The sequence below is a fragment of the Amphiura filiformis genome, chromosome 5, assembly GCF_039555335.1.
Source record: "Amphiura filiformis chromosome 5, Afil_fr2py, whole genome shotgun sequence".
NCBI lineage: Eukaryota > Metazoa > Echinodermata > Ophiuroidea > Amphilepidida > Amphiuridae > Amphiura > Amphiura filiformis.
Genome location: NC_092632.1, coordinates 31,395,209 through 31,415,597, shown reverse-complemented (window position 1 = coordinate 31,415,597; position 20,389 = coordinate 31,395,209). Strand labels below are relative to the sequence as shown.

General features: G+C 37.3%; 2 protein-coding genes across 2 annotated transcripts; one reads left to right on the top strand and one right to left on the bottom strand.

The window, feature by feature from the left end:
• Positions 1 to 481: 481 nt before the first annotated feature.
• Positions 482 to 6,874, bottom strand: LOC140152970 (proton-coupled folate transporter-like). The gene is made up of 6 exons (XM_072175524.1): positions 6,623 to 6,874; positions 4,061 to 4,938; positions 3,398 to 3,652; positions 2,955 to 3,038; positions 2,322 to 2,478; positions 482 to 1,805 (listed from the first exon to the last, which is right to left on the bottom strand). Exons 2-6 carry the CDS (start codon positions 4,881 to 4,883, stop codon positions 1,742 to 1,744), a joined length of 1,383 nt encoding a protein of 460 aa, XP_072031625.1. The 5' UTR covers positions 4,884 to 4,938; positions 6,623 to 6,874; the 3' UTR covers positions 482 to 1,741.
• A 3,838-nt stretch (positions 6,875 to 10,712) lies between these two features.
• On the top strand, positions 10,713 to 18,756 carry LOC140152137 (rho GTPase-activating protein 26-like). The gene is made up of 9 exons (XM_072174433.1): positions 10,713 to 10,768; positions 11,205 to 11,303; positions 11,597 to 11,699; positions 12,378 to 12,432; positions 15,434 to 15,499; positions 16,177 to 16,299; positions 16,450 to 16,543; positions 17,050 to 17,084; positions 18,290 to 18,756. The coding sequence occupies exons 1-9, from the start codon at positions 10,713 to 10,715 to the stop codon at positions 18,499 to 18,501; spliced, it is 843 nt and encodes a 280-aa protein (XP_072030534.1). The 3' UTR covers positions 18,502 to 18,756.
• Positions 18,757 to 20,389: the final 1,633 nt, after the last annotated feature.

Here is a 20,389-nt window from a genome sequence, read left to right as displayed (position 1 = left end):
CAGCGGATAATTCATTAATGTTATTGTAGGCCTATTAATATTCATAAATTCTATCCATAAATTTCAATTTACAGGTAACCTCAGACTTGCGTTGGTAACAAGTCAATTTTTCAAGTCCAAGTCCAAGTCATTTTGTCTAAGTCACAAGTAGGCCCTAAGTCAAGTCATTTTGCAAAAGTTGCAAGTCAAGTCACAAGTCCCAAAAATAGTGACGTGAGTCAGACTCGAGTCCAAGTCACACAACTCAAGTCTACATCTCTGCTAAAACCCAAGTTCAGGATTTAAACACAACTGATAAATTAATGAACCAGACAGACAGAACGAATGGTGCCCAGCGTGCTGAGGCTTTCGTCCTGTGTGCCGCAGTATAGAAAAGTAAGTCTACTTGGTGGAGGAGAGGAGGATGATAGGCCCCGGGGATCGACCAGCGGCCCTGTCCCTTACACATAACAAGCTATAACAAACTTTGGTACATGCCTATATTATTATACCACCAAACCTTAACAAATACAATGATTATACCTTCAGCTAGTAATGAGTAATAGCTATATCTGCAATGAGCGAACGTATTTTGCATCATTTTCGTACCATTCAGTTTCTCTGCATTGCGTATATTTTTGCTGCAAAAATTGTGAGCCCAAATTGCTCCACTATAACCTAAATTGTACCCTCCCATGCCATATGCGAGTGTCAAACACGGTCTTCCGAGTCAGTGTGTTCGCCCGGTGGAAGCGTATGGTGTGACCTGTACGCAGTGCGATAATACTCATGAGGGAGGAACTTATATGGAAGAAGAAGGTGTCATCCACGTAACGCAGCCAACTTCTTGGGGGGGGGGTCAATGGCCGAGGCTATTGTTTTCTGTTGGAACCATTTCATGTAGGCCTACAATTGGCTCAAGACTATAACGGGAGGCCCATCGCACATGCATGATCCTACAAGTAAATTTGAGCACTAAATTTGAAAGTACTGTCACTGTTTTTTAATTAAAGAAAATAAACGTCGGATAAAGTACACTTTTAAATTTCCCAGACATGAAGAAAGTCGTAAATATTACTTCCGACGTTTTATTCAGTGACACTTTGCCATCAGTAGTCGTGAAGCGACACCTTTTTTGCATTCCACTTTGCCAGTGATCTTGCTATCATTGAAAAAATGACTGCACTTATACCAGAGCATTTGGACTGGAGAAGCAACGTTTTCTTTCCTCATTTAATTTTAATTAACGACGTCACTGCCGGGTACGGTATTAAAAAAACAAAAATATGTCCCCTGTAGGCCTAAAATTATGAAAATGACGACTTTCTTGCAATACAGTAAACCGATTTATCCCCAATATTCGATCCAACATGAACATGTGATCAAAGGCCTTTCCCTCCGACCACCCCAAACATAATGGTGAACATGCTCATTTTGTGTGATTTTCTCCAAAACCAAGCTTGTGCGTTTTTATCACACCGCCCCCGTTTGACCTGCCAAAATATCATGATATGGAACCCATTATCCATGCAATAAAGCATAAACTTGTTACATAACAAGATAACGGCTGTAACAGCTATTTGTGTCATTGTACAAAAATGTTTTGGTGCTCAGAAATTCGGGATGTCAACATTTCCAAGTATCAAGTGAAAATCCATCTGCACTGCAATTTCCTGCAAGTCGCATATTAAACATAAGGTTATATACGAAGGTAATCATCGGTACGGTGTCAACTTTAGACCCGAGATCGTGTAATCTGATTTTAATCTGCTTTCTTGCCATCATCTGTCTCTGCTGGAAATTCTCGGTAATCTCTTTTCAGCACTCTGAAATTATTCAAACGGAAGAAGCACCATTAAAAAATTTGTATAGTGTATCATACTAGTCATAAGGAGTCTATAATTGCCCGGTCGAGTTTAAAATGACGTCTTGTTCAATATTTTCACACACTTGGATTTATCAAAACGTAATAATGCCAATGCAAATGGTGCCGCAGCGCGCAAAGCCATAGGCACTATAAAAGTGAAACTCAGTTTTAAAGGACAAAATTAAATTTGAGACACTCTGCTGCTGTGCACCATATATACACACATTCTGTTCTTCCACCTCAGAAAACTTACATTTTCAAAATCAGTCCTGTTTTACACGTCTCCGAGTCTCTGTTGATCTGATCACGATGTTCAAGTGCTGTCTATAGTGTCGACTTTCCTCTGCACGGTGCGCCTTCAATTAATATTTTTGTCATACAAACACTTTCTCCTTCGTATCACTCTAAATCCCTCTCTTTAGATCTTTCAGTTAAATTGCTTTTTTACGAATTCTATTTTTTGTTTTCTACTTACAGAACAATAATGAAGGAGCCGATCAAGACAAACATAATTGCTAAAAACGCAGCCGCGGGGAATGTATGGACTGTGTTTGTGTATAATGACACTGTCAAACTACTGCCCACTGCAGCCGCCATGTTGTTCAAAAAAGATACAAATCCGTTTAATGCACCTGTAAATAGACACAAATAGCAGTGAGTACATGCATAGAAAAGATTTTGAAACTGTACTCAGCTTGGTTTTGTTTTGTTTTTGTTTTTTCATCAAAATTCTGACATTTCAAGAAAGTAACATAATCATGGTAATCGCATAAGGTATACTCGCGAGTGGTCTTACTCCTAACATGGAGTTGCGTAAAAATCCATTGTTGTGCCTTAAAAGGATGGGCCTAAAAATCCAGGGACATGAGGGAAACGAATTAGGCGCATCAGACAGGCCTGGTATTCTGAAAACCGTGGTTTAAATTTAAAATTAAGCCGAGTTTAACATTAGCCCAAGTCCCGCCGTCGTCCCGAAAGCTGGTAACAACCACACCAGCCTAGATCTTGTGCAATGAGCAAAGTTATGTAGTCCCATTAATTGTACAACTATAACAGTTTTATAGTCTTTAGTCAGTTTAAATCCAACTAAAATGTATAATTATTTTACCAATTTCCGATGGTTTTACAAGTTTCGATGCAAGTGATCGAGTAACAGGTCCAACAGCTCCGATAGATGCGAACAGAAATGGTACTGTAGAACAAACGACAAGAAAGCAATGCAGATCAAAGTTATAATATTTCGTTCTTCATTATTGGAATATTAAAATAGGACAGGAATAAAGGAAGTTTTCCAACGCTCGACGGTGTATAGGCATAATAGCGTAAGAAACCTCCTTCTTGTATATAGGCTACTATTATAGTACTACGGTTCTCCAAAATGCACGCTGTAAAGTCTATGGTTCACCATTTGTAGCTATTTGTAGACCTCTTTTTGAGGGTCAAAATCACAATCAAAGGAACACTCTAGAATCTTAAGGAATCATTGTTTCTGGATAAAACGTGCAACTGGGGTGTATATAAAAAAAGACAACATTAAGAGCTAGTCCTTACCAATTAGAAGATGCGACGAAGATGTTGCCACTATCATTACCAAACACTGTAATGCAGCTGTACTGAAACATACATACATTACACTGAGATCACCTTGAATTGTCTTTGAACCGGTTATCTTATTGTATAGTGGTACCAGAAGGGCTGTTCCTAAAACTTGAGCCACCATTTTAGATGCACTAAAATAACTCAATGTTGAAGGTGTCCATTGGAAAGGAGGCCTTCTTGTGCTAAGAGATACCACAGAAACGTCACCTGGAAAAAGACATAGACAAATAATTGAATAGCTTATAGCAAAAGTTTACATTTCTGTCACACCCATCAGGTTCAATTGCCGCCTCTTCCGGGGGCTTGTCAATCTCATTTAACATGTATAAAATAAACTGGGTACAGGTGCTCAATTTCACCTCACGTTCCCTAAACTTTACGAAGCTTCTTTTAAGAAGCTTCGTAAAGTTTAAAAGTCTTGAAATAATTCACCTTATATTCAGATATAGACATCACCAGCACCAAGGTTGAGGTCTTTGGAGAAAAGAAACGGAGAATGGTCGTCGATATAGGATGCGTGCGGCGCATAATGCCATATAAATGTATGTTTGAATGCTCAACATGATCAAAATAGAATGCATGGACAAAATTTATTCACATAAACATGCCACTTACCTGCATTGAAAAATATTGCAGCAGGTCCAACAATCAGCAACATCAATAGTTTCCTTCGACGGCCATTTTGTCGAGGTGCTGATACAACTCGCCATCCTGCAGTAGCACTCTTAAACAACCCTGTTACCGATAATGCGTGACCGTGATCTTTATTATCATCTTCTTTTCGTGACGATTCCTCTAGAAATAATAGACTAATGATAATGATGATGTTACCTAGAAAAGCTAGAATAAACATTACTGGTGCTCCTGTCTGTTCCCAAAGGATTCCAGAACACAAAGTTCCCACTGTCTGACCTAGAGCCAAAAATGGCAGTAGCATACTAAGACGTTCAGTACGATGTTCTGGAAGCGTAGAATCGGTCACATAACTTATCAAAGTGGACACGAAAGTACCAAGCCCACCGCCGAATCCAATAAAGGAACAGGCACCGTAGATCAATACTGGTGAAAGATCTAGTTGCTGAGATTGAATCAGCATACCTAAAGCAGATATTGCACCAGTAATAACAGGAATTAATAAAATCTTCTTACGTCCATAGATGTCACTTAATGGACCTAACACTAGAGTCATAAATGCTGCTGGAATGAAAGCTAATATAGGAACTGCAAAAGTGAACCGAGCAGCCTTGGTTTGTACCTTGTCTTCTACATCTGGATGTTGGTGCATGTGTTCACAGACATCCCTGTCATATCCATTACTTAAGCAGGTTTTATTCAAGACCATAAGCTGGGTGGCGGTGAGGATCACGGAAAAGCCAAAGAAAAGAAGGAACATGGTAAGTTGAGGAATGAAGAGACTGGTCTCTTTTGCGGTTGCCATTGTCTGATGATGGAGGAACACTGGAAGCAATGGAAGAAAGGCACTGTATTCTGAGCTGCAAAGGGAAACAGTTGATTAAAAAAAGTATTTAAATATAAATATACAACGTTAACATAGGAGGAACAACTGGAATTGGGTTCGGAATGCAAGACGCTGAACTTCCTTTCTTCAAGGTTTCAGTAGCTTTCAATATTTGTATCTTAGTTCTACAGGGTGTCTCAATAAAAAAACACCTTATACTTTGATCCTTTTTCTTAGGGTTATTTATAGTTAATTGTCATAATTTATACATTAATTAGACTATTATTATTGTCTTTGGAAATGATTGCCGAAATGTTTGTGAAACTAGCATCTTATGTCGTTGAGATATAATTTCGGCAAAATGAATTAAAAATCAAGCCTGTGAAGTATGTTAATCTGCATGAAGCCGTTTTACTGAATATTGAGTAGGCAATAGTATACTTCAGACTCGGTAATAAATGATTTCTAAAACAAAATGGCAACACCGATAATCTAGAAAAAAATTACACTTGGTTCAAACTCAAAGACGTGCTCAAATTGTTGTCTGTCTCTATGTACAAACTTTTACATATTGGTGGAAAAGCCGAAATATACGATATTCCACGTTTAGGTATATTATACTGATCTTTAAAACATACGTTCTCTTGAACTGAATGTCGCAGAGACATGAAATCTTCGGTGTTCACCAACAAATTTTCTCAAATGTGAATTTTGAAAACTTTTAAAACCTTATAAGAGGGCGCAACACTAAAGTCCATAGTGAATAAGAGATTGTAACGCGGACAATATCTACCGACAATTTCCGATTTGGAAATGTGAGTTTAGTAAAACATTTTGCCCTTATATAGACACCATGTACGTAAATGTCCTAAATCTGAGCCTGATATGGATAATGTGTTGACATTAGCTCTAGATACCCTATCTAATAGAGGTTTACAGCAAGATAATGTTAGATAGTATTAAATATCATAACCTGAAAATTGAGATGAAAATAATCAAAATTGAAACTCTCAAAATTTCTGACATCTCCTACTGATCATAATCAGCAGTTTGTCCTAGTTGTAGGGGTAGAGGATGTGGTAAATAATGAAAATTTAAGGATTACCTCATCATGTTTCTAGTGATTACAAAAATTTCAAATTTCTTTTCATTATAAAAACAAATTCAAATCTTTTCTCAATCTGTTGCAAAATGTCTGTTATGATGATCTAAGCATTAATACCTGTTTTGAGATGGTCTTTCATCAACAATATAGGTAATAGCCATGTAAATAAGTGTGGTAAATAAATGAAATATTTGACAATAATGAAATTTTCCAAAATAATGAGTAATGAAATCATGACCTCAAATTTCACTTAAAAAATTTGACGGGAAACTAATCATTTCATTTCATTAGCCTTACCGTATATCTTACATTAATCTTCCTGTAGCTGCATGTGTGCAGGTGAATCTTGTGAGCTCAGTCCCAGACCTGCCTGCATGCCTTCAGTCCCTATCCTTTAACATACTGACATTTACTGGTAATGTCAAGTTACAGTTACTGGAACTAAGCTCAGTCCAAGTTTACACGGTCCAAGTTGTAGAACACGTAAAAGGGATACTGAATTATGCAGACTATCCAATTTGATACCATAATTGGTGCTAAGGCAATGATTTATAGTAGTATCTTGTAAATACGTTTAATACTATTAATATATATTTATTTCATAGTTACTTACCTGGTGAGCTCTGGTGTAGTGCATCTGTGTAGTTCTATGAGAAATGGTCAGTAAATGACACACATAACTTCGGTATACATGCCTATGTAATGCATGTGAGCACAGATTATGACAGTGGTTTTACACACTCCAGTGATCGTGATCGAAGGTCATAGGACAATATTGCTATTCTTATCAGGTATTTGTAATACGGGACCGTTGAGGATAGGCTAGGTATTGTTGGTCGAAGCAGCCAAACAAAAAATAAATCGATTTTCATTATCTAAATCAATATATATTATTGAAAAATAGCACTTTGATGCTTTGCAAAAGTTCATTCTTCAAAACATATACTTTGAAAACTTGCTTGATTTATTGTTGTTATACACTACGACCTGCGTCATTTATTTGGGGGGGGTGACTCGCAAACAGCTGGCAGCTATACACGTGTTCGGAAAGTATTTTGGCATCATGAGTTTTCGCTATCTTCTGAAGATAGCATTACGGGCTTAATAAAACAATACAGAAAATATTTCACACATTCAGAAGAATGCGTGTTAGGAAAGTTTATTTTGATGGGTTTTTCGGTATCTATTCACGATTGTATTTATTTATAAAATGCAAAGAAATTAAAAAGGGTTGAAAATATTTTGTCATCGACTGATGATAGCATTTGGAACCTAATAAAATAATATAAAAATCATAGATTTAGCATGAGACGAGTTAGAAAGGTCATTTGGTATCTTTTTAATATTTCAAAGTCACGTTTTTTGTTTGTTATCTATACTCAAGATATCATTTACGGCGCGATTGCCCAATCAATAAGCCCATTGCGACATGCATCATCATCTGTGAACCCACTCGCGCATAGCCCACTTACGGCCTGCATCATTTTTCTCTGAACGCGCATAGTAGGGGCTTTTTCGGTATCTATTCACGATAGTATTTATTTATAAAATACAATGAAATTTTAAAGGGTTGGAAATATTTTGTTATCGACTGATGGTAGCATTTGGAACCTGCATTACGGCCTGCATCATTTTCTCGGAACGCGCAAACAGCTATACTCGTGTTCGGAAAGTATTTGGCATCATGATTTTACTATATCTTCTGAAGATAGCATGCGGGCCAAATAAAACAATGCAGAAAATATTTCACACATTTAGAAGAACGCGTGTTAGGAAATTTTATTTTGATGGGTTTTTCGGTATCTATTCACGATTGTATTTATTTATAAAATGCAAAGAAATTAAAAAGGGTTGAAAATATTTTGTCATCGACTGATGGTAGCATTTGGAACCTAATAAAATAATATAAAAATCATAGATTTAGCATGAGACGAGTTAGAAAGGTCATTTGGTATCTTTTTAATATTTCAAAGTCACGTTTTTTGTTTTTTATCTATACTCAAGATATCATTTACGGCGCGATTGCCCAATCAATAAGCCCATTGCGACATGCATCATCATCTGTGAACCCACTCGCGCATAGCCCACTTACGGCCTGCATCATTTTTCTCTGAACGCGCATAGTAGGCCTAGGCCTACTTGTGTTCGGAAAGTAGTTTCTTCTGAAGATAGCATGCGGGCCTGAATAAAACAATACAGAAAATATTTCACACATTTAGAAGATCGCGTGTTAAGAAAGTTTATTTTGATGTTTTTTCACTATCTATTCAAGATAGTATTTATTTATTAAATACAAAGAAATTGAAAAAGGTTGAAAATATTTTCTTATCTACTGATGATAGCATTTGGAACCTATTATATAAAATAATACAAAACAAAATCATAGATTTAGCATGGGACGAGTTAGAAAGGTATTTTGGTATCTTTTGAATAATTCATCATTGTTCGTTTCAAGATAGCATTTACGGCGCGATTGTCATGTCCAATCATCAGCCCGTTGCGACATGCATCATCTTCTGTGAATCCACTCTCGCACCGAGACCACTTACGGCCTGCATCATTTTCTCGAAACGCGCAAATAGTATTTTGGCATCATGGGTTTTTGCTATCTTCTGAAGATAGTATGCGGGCCTAATAAAACAATACAGAAAATATTTCACACATTTAGAAGAACGCGTGTTAGGAACGTTTATTTTGATGTTTTTGTTTTTTCGCTATATTCAAGATAGTATATTTAATTTATTAAATACAAAGAAATTGAAAAAGGTTGAAATATTTTCTTGATGATAGCATTTGGAACCTAATAAATGGTTAATTTTTTCAAACCTGATTTTTGGCATATTTCTAATGTTTACACGTACACATGTGACATGTCGTAACTTGCACCTAAATGGAAACAGCCAAATTTGTTTTGTTTGTAGGTCAACCAAGCAAAGTTCGATATAATAGACAGAAACCCTTCCCGACAATATTACTAGTATTATTTCAGCATTTTGAGTATAGCATAACAAATTTAAAATTGGAAGGAAATCGTACATTAAGGCTTTAAGTGCCGGCTTTCAATGTGTAGGCCTACTTAATACAAAGTCTATTTTCTTGACTTAAAAAATAAACTATAAGTTTGACAGTTTAGAATCAGCTTTAAATAATTAAACAAATAATACAAAAAAAACCAAAAAAAACCCAACAAAACAACAACAACAACAAACCCCACAACTTAATGTCGATCGCCAAAATTGTTGGCCCTACTTGTATCTAACTTCTAACTAAGCCATACCGAATGTATAGTTAGGCCTATCTATCGCTGTAGCGTATAGCCAGGATTTTAGTGTGAGGGGAAACACCAAATTTTCTTCCCAATCTGTAAATTTGTTGTTACATTTTTAGTCAATTTAAAGACACTTTACTCGTTCCCGTCCCTATTTCATCACTGAAAATTTTCTATGGGGATTTTGTCGCCCCCCCCCGCGACTTCCCTGGCTATATGGCTGATAGGCCTACTGCATGGTATAGTATTGGTGAAGTCACAGAATTAAAACCAACTCTAATTCTGTGGGTGAAGTAGACCCTAGCTATCTACTGCAGATAGGCATAAACGATTGATTGCTGAAGTGGCTATCTACTGCTGATATTGTTTTTATTTCACTGCTGATGCTGATATTGATAAAATATACTGCTGATACGAGTATGATGCATGATGAAGGATAGTGATAACTTGGGGTGATAACGTGTATATTCATTGATGAAATATTACCACTCTCTCATAATGGATAGCAATCATGGCCAATAACTTTGGCAGAGTTCAAATATCTTGGTCTGAGCATTGTGATGAAAGTTGACCAGATGCTCGCACAAATGCGGTTAATTGTGTTCCGCGCAGCAAACGCACATGTATCCTGGCTACTCCTGAGCGCGCGCACTGACTTTGTTGTGGGGAAATATCCGCGCAACAAAATTAGTTGGTTGTTGAGGAGCGCAGCAGTTGGTTGGTCAAAACTTCAGTTAATATTCAGTATATGATTGTGAGCAAAATGCCCTTTCTACGTAAAAGAAAGTCGAAGAAAGAGGTAAGATTGTAAAAAATTGTATCAAAGTAATTTTTGATCAGAAAATGACTTAATTTGAAGCAGGCCTGGGCCTATAATTATCGTTAGGCGATAGGCCTAGTAACGCACAAAACTTGAACGCAGGGATATCATTTTTTTTTGCAAACTATTATCAGGCAGGACAAAGAACATGATTTTTATTAAATGATGGTCTATTATAAAGTTATCATTATTATTATCGTTATCGTTCCCGTTTGGAATAATTTTAGATGGAAAAAAGCCTATTATTCACATTGATTTGTTTGCCTCCATCACCGAGCAACACTAATAATTAATACAATGACGTAATAATACATGTATGTAACGCGTTAGACGCTCGCGTCTAAAGCACGTGTCTCTACAGCGCGTTTGCTAAGTTATCAAACATGGCTCGGATTGAAACCGCCATGCTTGTGAAAAAACACGTCAAAAAAACCCACGAAAATGGGTAGAATACAGTTTTATCAATCATTTTGACCTGAACCAGTAACCTAACTTCAAGACCACGCTCAATTGTACCAGTTTCATCTGCCTCTCAAATCACAAAATTGAGCCAAATAGAATCTTATCAGCAAACTGCATTTCAAATAGATCTACCGCTGATGAGTAAACTGGTAAATGGGAGCGTTCACTAAAACAGGAGGAATTACTGAAAATGTAGAATCATTGCAAAGGTGAATTTTATTTATCTGAACCTGACCCTCCTAAGACCTACGTTTCCTTTTTAGCTTTAGCTTTTTTAGCTTTATATTTTTCCTTTTTTTTTTTTTTCTTTTAGTTGTTTCTTCTACATGGGCCAATTTTGTTCCATTCTTTTATTTTTAATTTTCGCTGCTAAGCTTGCGATATTCCGTTTCCATGTTTTTTTATTCATTTAATCCCGTTCCCGTTATTTTTTTAATCTGTCTTTTCTTACATTTCCCTTTCAGCTTTTTTTCTTCTTATATTTCCTGATTACTTTCTTTCTTTCCTTCTTTAGCCTATTTTATTCCCGTTTTCATGTAGTGTTTGCACTTTTTAACAAACATACATCTTTTGATTTTTATTTACTTTTTTCTATATAGGGCTGCCTCCTGTTTTTAGGTTTTTTATATGATGTCGATTTTGCAGAAATTTACAACAAAAATTAATACGAAATGTTTACACCTTTTCTTTCATTATCTTACTTGGGGTTTGCTATTTCCAGAAGAAGAAGCCAGGTAGATTGAGGTGAGAATTGTTTCTTTTTTCTTTTGTTCGTTCGTTCCTTCTTTTTCTTCCTTCCTCCTACATTCCTTTCCTTCTTTAGTTCTTTATTCTTTCGTCTTCTTTGAGTCGCACAAAATCAGCAAATGTCTCAATTCGGTGGGAGATTTGAATCAGTTCGTATTATTGGGGTTCGTATTATTATTTTGAGAGGTAAACGCATAAATAAATGTTGGAATTAGTTGTCTTATTATTATATTACAGTTTCCCCAAAGAGAAGCGCTTTTTAACTTTTTGTTTTAATTTCTTCTCTGTAGGAGCGTTTTCTCTTTGATTGCACATTTGGTGTGCTGTTGTTTCAAAGTTGATGATGAAGAAGAAGACGTGTATCCTGGCAATGATATTGAAAAGAAAATCAAGGTATTGTAATGAAATTGGAAATATTTGGTATATCATTTTCTTGCTATATGTTATGTTAATGTTTTATTCTGATGAAAACATTAATATATCAGAAGAAATTACAAAAAAAATTGTGTTTTGGATCAATTTTAAAGCATCTCATTTTTTTTTTGTTTTTTTTGTTTTTATCTGTGAATTTTAATTGTTCTGGTTGATTCTGTGACAGGGGCGTATCCAGCTTTCTTGGTCAAAGGGGGCAAAATAAAATTGCAGGGGCACAGCTGAAAAAAATTGCAGTTGCAACATGCAATTTTCGAGAGACTGTACCATGTCTTCGAGCTTCCAAAAAAGGCCTTTTTGGGACGATGTGCGCGCAAAAAATTTAAATTTGACACTATTTTTGCCCATGATATCGAGATGAAGATGGCCTTAATGTGACAATGTGCGCGCAGCCCGCAAAAAAAATGTATTTTACAAATTAGGCTCCAGGCCTATAGGCCTATACAATGCTTGAATTTTTTTAATACAAATGTTGCTACGATATGAAACAGTTTATACGCGCAGTAGAGAATCTTCCCGAGAATCTTGCCTTCTTTTTGTGTCTTATTCCAATGACAGATTCATTTAATTTGTTTTGTTTGTTTGTTTTTAGCCTGATATCTAATAGCATCTGGTTATTTTTGTCCTCTTTATTCCTAGGATGAAGACAATGTAGCTCTTCTAGAGAAATGTGTTGGTGAAGTTGAAAAGAATGGTAAGGAAATTTAACATTTTCACTTTGGCGATCACAATTGACTTCTTGGGAAATCAAATACAATTACTTTAAAATTACCGTTTATCATACCCTAAGTCTATAACCTATATATACCTCAGTTTTTATGATGATGTTTTTCGAGGTATAGACCGAGCGTGTCAAATATTCGGACATTTCAAAAGAAAAATGTCAAGTTTCGTCGCAATGACCGTACAAATAGATTTTTTTCACCCAGGCTTCAGCCTGGTGATATTACATTCAGTTTAGACCTTGTCCTTTGAACCCAAATTGGCTACTTTGAAACGAAGTAGCCAAATGCATTTGCTTCGTCCTCATTAAAATTATTTTACAGGATAATGCAGAGTATCTAATGGATCTGCAGGCTACTAAAAAACTAACCTCACTCCCCATGACAAAATTCATAAAACTATATTCAGTAGTGCTTGACTTTACCCAGGGAATGGATGGAATATTAACCTCATTCAAGTCCCCATGACAATTATTCGTACAGCTGTTCTGTAGCCTATGAAGTTATTTTTTGACATATAGGGATGATGTTGCAATATGAAAGTTGACCGGTGAATGGCCATGGCCACTAATTCATGAACTTGGCTAGCTGGCTGGCTGGTCTGAGGTCACACTTCTTAAACATCTATGATTTGAATTGCATTGTTGTTCTCATCACAGACTGAATTAGAAGGAACCATTAAACTACTACTATTAAAGTCTGCTATTATAATCGGACACTAAATTAATTGTAAAAATCCTCCTGCTCCCATCATGCAAGTTATTCCACTTAGACTGTTTGATATAGGCCTACTTTTATCAAAATAATTAAGCATTGATTAAGCATTTGCCAGTGAAACATTCTCACTCACAAAAATCACAGATACTCAACATGAGAATCTGTGCAATGTTTGACAGAGAAGGTCACTAAATCTGGCCGTCTCAAGTTCATAATTAGTTTTGATTGATCTTCATGTACCAAATCATTTACTTTAAATTGATATCCTAGCTGTGACCTCTGAGCCAAATGTTCTATAGCATAGTAACACCACATGCATTCATATCTATATAATAATACGCTATTCTCTGTAGATCTGTAGGTCTGTAGATCTGTTTGTCTGTCTGTCTGTGACTGCTACTGTGAGGCTGTTGTAGGTCGTACGGGGCCCAAACTTGGTGGGTGGGTGTAGTTCTGTCCTGGTAAGAAGAAGTTTATGTTCGTTAAGTCATCTGACCCCGGGTCTCCCTCCTAGGGGTCATCTGAGGTCAAATTACTAAAAATGGTCGTGTGAGGCAGTCGTAGGTCTTACGGGGCCCAAACTCTGTGAGTGGGTGTAGTTCTGTCTTGGCAAGAAGAAGTTTATGTTCGTTAAGTCATTTGACCCGGGGCCCCCTCCCAGGGGTCTTACGGGGCCCAAACTCTGTGAGTGGGTGTAGTTCTGTCTTGGCAAGAAGAAGTTTATGTTCGTTAAGTCATTTGACCCGGGGGCGCCTCCCATGGGTCTTACGGGGCCCAAACTCTGTGAGTGGGTGTAGTTCTGTCTTGGCAAGAAGAAGTTTATGTTCGTTAAGTCATTTGACCCGGGGCCCCCTCCCAGGGGTCATATGAGGTCAAATTACTAAAACTGTTGTATGGGCATGAAACTTGGTAGGTACAGACAACATTTAGAGCCAACATTTTGGAAGGTCATTTTGGGGTCATCCGAGGTCACCCAGGGGTCATCTGAGGTCAAATTACTAAAACTGTCATATGGGCATGGAACTTGGTGGGTACAGACAACATTTAGAGCCAAAATTTTGGAAGGTCATCTTGGGGTCATCTGAGGTCACCCACGGGTCATCTAAGGTCAAATTAGTAAAAACTGTCGTATGGGCATGAAACTTGGTGGGTACAGTCAACATTTAGAGCCAAATTTTTGGAAGGTCATTTTGGGGTAACCAGAGGTCATCTGAGGTCAAATTAGTCAAAACTGTCATATGGGCATGAAACTTGGTGGGTACAGTCACCAACAGCCAAGTAATCGCGCCCGACCGAGAACCGCCAAATATGGGTAACTGCCTAGTACATTTATATACAAACATATTGGTATAATGGGGATTGATGTTCTCTGACTGCAGTCAGAGGGCTACCAGTATGGCTAGTAGTAGCATACAGGTAGTTCATATACTTATTCAGCAATCATAGCTCAGTTGTGGTTGTGGAGTACTAGTTCTTTGGTTGAATCACCACCTTCTTGACTGATCAGAAGACCTGTGTCCCGGACCTGTGTTTTATATAGGCTTACTGCAGTAGTTCATATACTTATTCCGCAATCATAGCTCAGTTGTGGAGTACTAGTTCTTTGGTTGAATCACCACCTTCTTGACTGATCAGAAGACCTGTGTTTTATATAGGCTTACTGCATACACTGCCTACCTCTTTGCAGCTATGTGGAGCCAAGGACAGGTGGGGCAGTCCGGGGTGGGGGGCGGGGGGGGGGGGGGTGGGGTTGTGCAGTCATGTGATCTCTGTACGGCCTGGGTACTCCCTTTTAAAGGGATTTTTATTTCTAAAACTTTTATGCAACACTTAGAATTACTGTGTCAACTTTACCGAGTCGGAGAGGAGCATGACCTAGCGGTGTTTACGCTCGAATATTGAGACAAATAAATTCTCACACTAAAGAGAAAAGAAGATCACAAGGCTTGATATAAGTGGTGTCAGACCGTGTCACAGAATTAGAGAATTTTAATTCTGTGCTTCTGCCCCATCAGATCCATAATTTTATCTCGAGAGGGGACAACACCTGAAACTTTCGTTTTCGGCCTTTTTAATATGGAAGTATATAATAATATTATTTATGATTAATGGCTTCCTTCAATAATAACCTGTAAGATCAATGTATTAAAATTAAGAAGTTCACTGGTTTTTTTAAAATTAAAAGCCCCAAACTGGAAAAAATATAGCCCCTGTCATCCGACCCGCCTTAAACAAGATCTATAATTTTGATTTCAGGTATCAACACAGTTGGAATATATCGGGTATCAGGGCTACAAGTTAAAGTGGACAAATTAATTCAAGGTAAGTTGCTAATGCAATAGGCTAACGAGTAGGCCTATCATATCAGATTTCTAAAACATCGCGTCTGTCAGAACAAATCAGAACAATTCTTTACCCCTAATATTTTATACATATCCATCCAATGGCATTTCCATGTTTATGGGTAAAACTTTGAGCTTTGATAAATGGGGGTTAATAAACTGTACCATTGGAACTAATGAGACTAATTTAGGCTCTTAGCCTGAATCCTTCACTCACAATTAAAGTCTTTTGCGTTGCCTTTATAGCACAGTGTGCGTAGTATTCGAGGACTGGAGGATCTAGCATATAGTGCTATCAAAGCCCGTGATCATAATTCGTTGTGACCGATAGGCCAACTTTGATGACACAATTGCTTTCTGGTTCAACGCAAAACTTGATGCCTGAATCAGCCTGATACACAGTGCCTGGAAATCAAATACAAATATCAGAACGACGAAACAGTGGTGTCACATGTCAAAGACTTCGCTGTCAGTTCCGATCAAAGTGACTAATGCGATGTACGTCTGTTCTTTTATTCTTTACAGTTCTCCAAAGGGTAAAATACCCAACAACAAAACACACACCCCTGAATCCACACTGACATAAATAGGTCATACTTTTTAACGTCGACAGGTCTAACAAACATAAAATAAGAACAACTTTTTTTTTATTTACAGACAGAGAAATTCCACAACTAGTATCACAACACGTTCTTGCTAGCTCTGTCAAGAAAATCTTAAAGAGTTTGCCGGCCATAATAAATGCTGTAACTCAAGAGAAGATTGTGAGATTTTACCAAGGTACGTCATTTATCAAATCTGGACATTATGCCACAGGGTCAAGTAAATATTATGATTAATTAGTGCCAAATTCCTTAAAAAACAGTCATCAGTTGCCTATACTTTTATGCAATTTCTATTCAATTTTTATGTTATGTGGTTATATTTTAGAAAACGAAAAGTTCGACATGGACTTTGCCCAGGAACTCATTGGAGGTCTAAATAACCAATATATACTTCAAGTCATCATAGTTCACCTGTCGAAGTGAGTAACATAAGTCTACAAAACAATTTCACAATATAAACTTATCTACCAACAAAAAAAAAAGTTTCAAAACGTAAAGCGGGGCCAAAGTTTAAAAATCTTTACTGTGTGGCTTTTCACCCTTTGTTAAACGGGTAGCGATCATGGCAAGAACGGCTTAAGCTGAATTTATACTCCATCGCTCAGCGACGAACGATTGGTATTTGACCAATGAGGTAGCATGGTCTTCCCAACGCAACAAAAAGAGCTCTACCTCATTGACTTAAAACCCATCGCCATCGCTCAGTGATGTAGTATAAATTTAGCTTTAGTATTGAAAAAACAATCGGTAATGTCGCCCTCTACAGTCGATATAATACAATATTTACCTAGGGTTCGTCACTATGGAGAAACTATGACTATAATTAATTTGATGTAGTGTGCTCTTATCATGTTTGCTCACAAATAACACATTTGTTTTATTTATCATATATATTTATTTTTCTTCTCGTGTTTTTATTTTACAGAATCACTCAGAACAACCTCGTCAATAAGATGAACCAGGGTTTTCTTTAACGCACAAAACACGCGTATTTACGCGTTCAGGCACTTTTCTGACTCCTTCAAATCCCTAGTTCCAAAGTCCAATGCGTACAAAATCTTGAAAACGTACGCGTTCAGATATTGCAAGAATTGAATAGAGAAACACCTGATATTGTGTATTTATTCTCGGCTTTTGGCATTTAGGACCTATAGGCCTACTCCAGATATGTAGGACAACGAAAGGCTTTATGGACCGGCATTTCACAATTTTCAGCTTTTCAACTGTTCAAATTTAAATTTTACACAGTAATAGTGCCAAAATGGTCCACCAAATCGCTTCACTTAGGTCTTCATTTTGCCAAATTTTCCAAGTTCTAAGGGGAGAACATCACCCTGCGTAGTTGATAAACAAATGGCCACTTTCACTTCTGCTTTCGACATTTGCCAATTTATGTTTAACACAATTTATAGGCCTACCATAATAGGGAAAACTTGTCGTCCACGAAAGACTCCATGGACTGCTCATTTCACAAATGTTCGGCTTTTTTAAACTAAAATTTTACACATTAATATTGCCAAAATGATCCACCAAATTGCTTCAATTAGGTCTTCATTTGGCAAAAGTTTCTTACTTCTCAGGTGGAATCTTTAAATATTATTATTTTCTTCCAAAATTGCCCCCACCCCCTTGTGACTGCTCTAGATCCGCCACTTCTCCAAACAGTGGCGTAGATTTCTTTTTGACTCGGGGGGGGGGGGGAGTGTCTTAAGTATAGTGAATCCAGCACCTTTTGGAGAAAGAATAAGTTTATGGTACAACAAATTTTGCCATTTTGAAGCTTAACTGTTGAAATATGGTGCAAAAGTGGAATAAATTCGCGAGAAGCGCGCAAAAATGTGCACTTTGGGGGCTAAAATGGCCAAATATGAGGTTAATTTGGTCAGAAACCCACATACAGGCGTCAACATTGGGGGATGAATGTATGGATCATACCCCTGGCAAAATATTGGGGGAGATTCCCCCCCACCATCCCAATCCGGATCTACGCCTATGGCTCCAAAAACACACATATTGTTAAAAATGTCTTCAAAAATAATATTATAAAAATACCCCTTGGGCAATGTTTTTGACTCCTTCAGAGGAAATATTCACAATTGAAAGGGTCAAAAAAATTTGACAATACCCCTTCAGCAAAATGCTTAAAGAAAACCCTGAGATGAACCCAGAAAATCTCGCTACTTGTTTAGTTCAATCACTGGCCCCTACAGAAGACATATCACTAGAGAATATAGCCATTGTCATACCCAGTTTATTAAATTTCATAACATTTTTGATTATTAATGCACCCACCCTTTATAATTTAACCCCAGTCTTAACCAGCCCAAGGCCAGTGATTTTGAAACGCCCCTTCACATATCCTCCCAATTTCCCTTAGGTCGTCCCTATTTCCCTGTCGGTGCCAGTGATTGGGCTAAACAAGTAGCAGACAAATAAACATCTAGTCTACTTCATAGTCCCTTTTGGAAATTCTTGAACTCAACTCATCTCACAATAATAATGCCAGAACCACAGTATCCATTGGTATCCGAAAACTGCTACCCCCTCGGTAACTGGGGATTAGTGGTAGCGCTAGAACAAAAAACTCCCAGAGTCCGCAGAGACCCCCGATCCGAACTTCAAGTGCAGAAAGCGGTAAAAAAAAGTTAGTGGGTCCGTAGTAGAGTTTGGCTAGTCAGAGTTGCACAAATGCAGCACAAAGACAGGGATGAAAACAAACACTGACATAATTTCATGAAACTGCTTTACAATTCCTGAAAATGTGTATTTCCCTATACTAATTGTACAGGGAAGATCCAAGCAAAATTTCCTGAAATCAGAAAATCTCCTTTTAGATTTGCATCCTTGTAAATAGTATGTCTGCGGTAGCGCTAGATTGAAAACTGGGGGTGTGCAGGAACCTTCGAACTTACAGAAAATTAAAAAATAGGGGTGAGACCAGGACCCCAAAATACAGCCTATAGCGCTACCCCTGCTGGGGATGTGTTGTTTTTTGGAATGGTAAAGCTGGTATGACTTGTTTATCAAAACGGGAATGCAAAGCAGTCAAGAAATATTGTCAAACTACTGTATACCACTCATTTAATGAATCATATTTGTATATATTTATTGCAACATGTATATCATTTTTATAATTATGTGTAAAACCTGGCTATTGCAATAATAAATAAAGACAATCATAAACCTATTATTTGTGTGATAGATTTCTTGTGCGATGAGTTTGGGGTTTGGTAGGTTTCACTAATAGTGCAGGTTCACAAGAGTGAGAGCGAGAAAAAACAATCCCGGAAATCGGTCCGATAGTTGTTCATACTGCATGCTGAATGAAATAGCTATCTATTACATGTACTGATACTGCTATATTGATGAAGTAGCTATCAACTGCTGATAATAGTATTAATCTACTGCTGATAGTAAGATTGATGAAGTAGCTCATTGCTGATATTGGGATTGACAAAGTAGCTATCTACTGCCGATTTTGGGATTGACGAAGTAGCTATCCATTGCTGATATTAGGATTGATGAAGTAGCTATCTACTGCTGTTATCTGGATTGATGAAGTAGCACTGCTGATATTGGTATTGATGATGTAGCTAGCTATAGTACATACATTTTAAATCAAGTTTAAACACGTCCCCGTATTCCTCGATCTCCCGTGTGAATTTGGCGACATTTGGATCGAAACTGACGGAGCTTTTGCGTTCCCATATATATATACCCACAACATTCCCCTATTTATAGTAAGATGAAATAGTCATCTACTGCTGATATTGGTATTGTTGAAGTAGCTGGCTATCTAATGTTGATATTGGTATTGATGAAGTAGGTAGCTAGCTAACTACTGCTGATATTGGTATTGATGAAGTAGTCGTCTACTGCTGATATTGGTATTTATGAAATAGTCATCTACTGCTGATATTGGTATTGTTCAAGTAGCTAGCTATCTACTGTTGATATTGGTATTGATGAAATAGCCATCTACTGCTAATAATGTCATTGATGAAGTAGCTAGCTATCTACTGCCGATATTGATCAAGTAGCCATCTACTGCTGATATTGGTATTGTTGAAGTAGCCATCTTCTGCTGATATTGGTATAAAGTAGCTATCTACTGCTGATATTGGTATTGATGAAGTAGCTATCTACTGCTGATATTGGTATGATGAAGTAGCCATCTACTGCTGATATTGGTATTGATGAAGTAGCTAGCTATCTACTGCTGATATTGGCATTGATCAAGTAGCCATCTACTGCTAATATTGGTT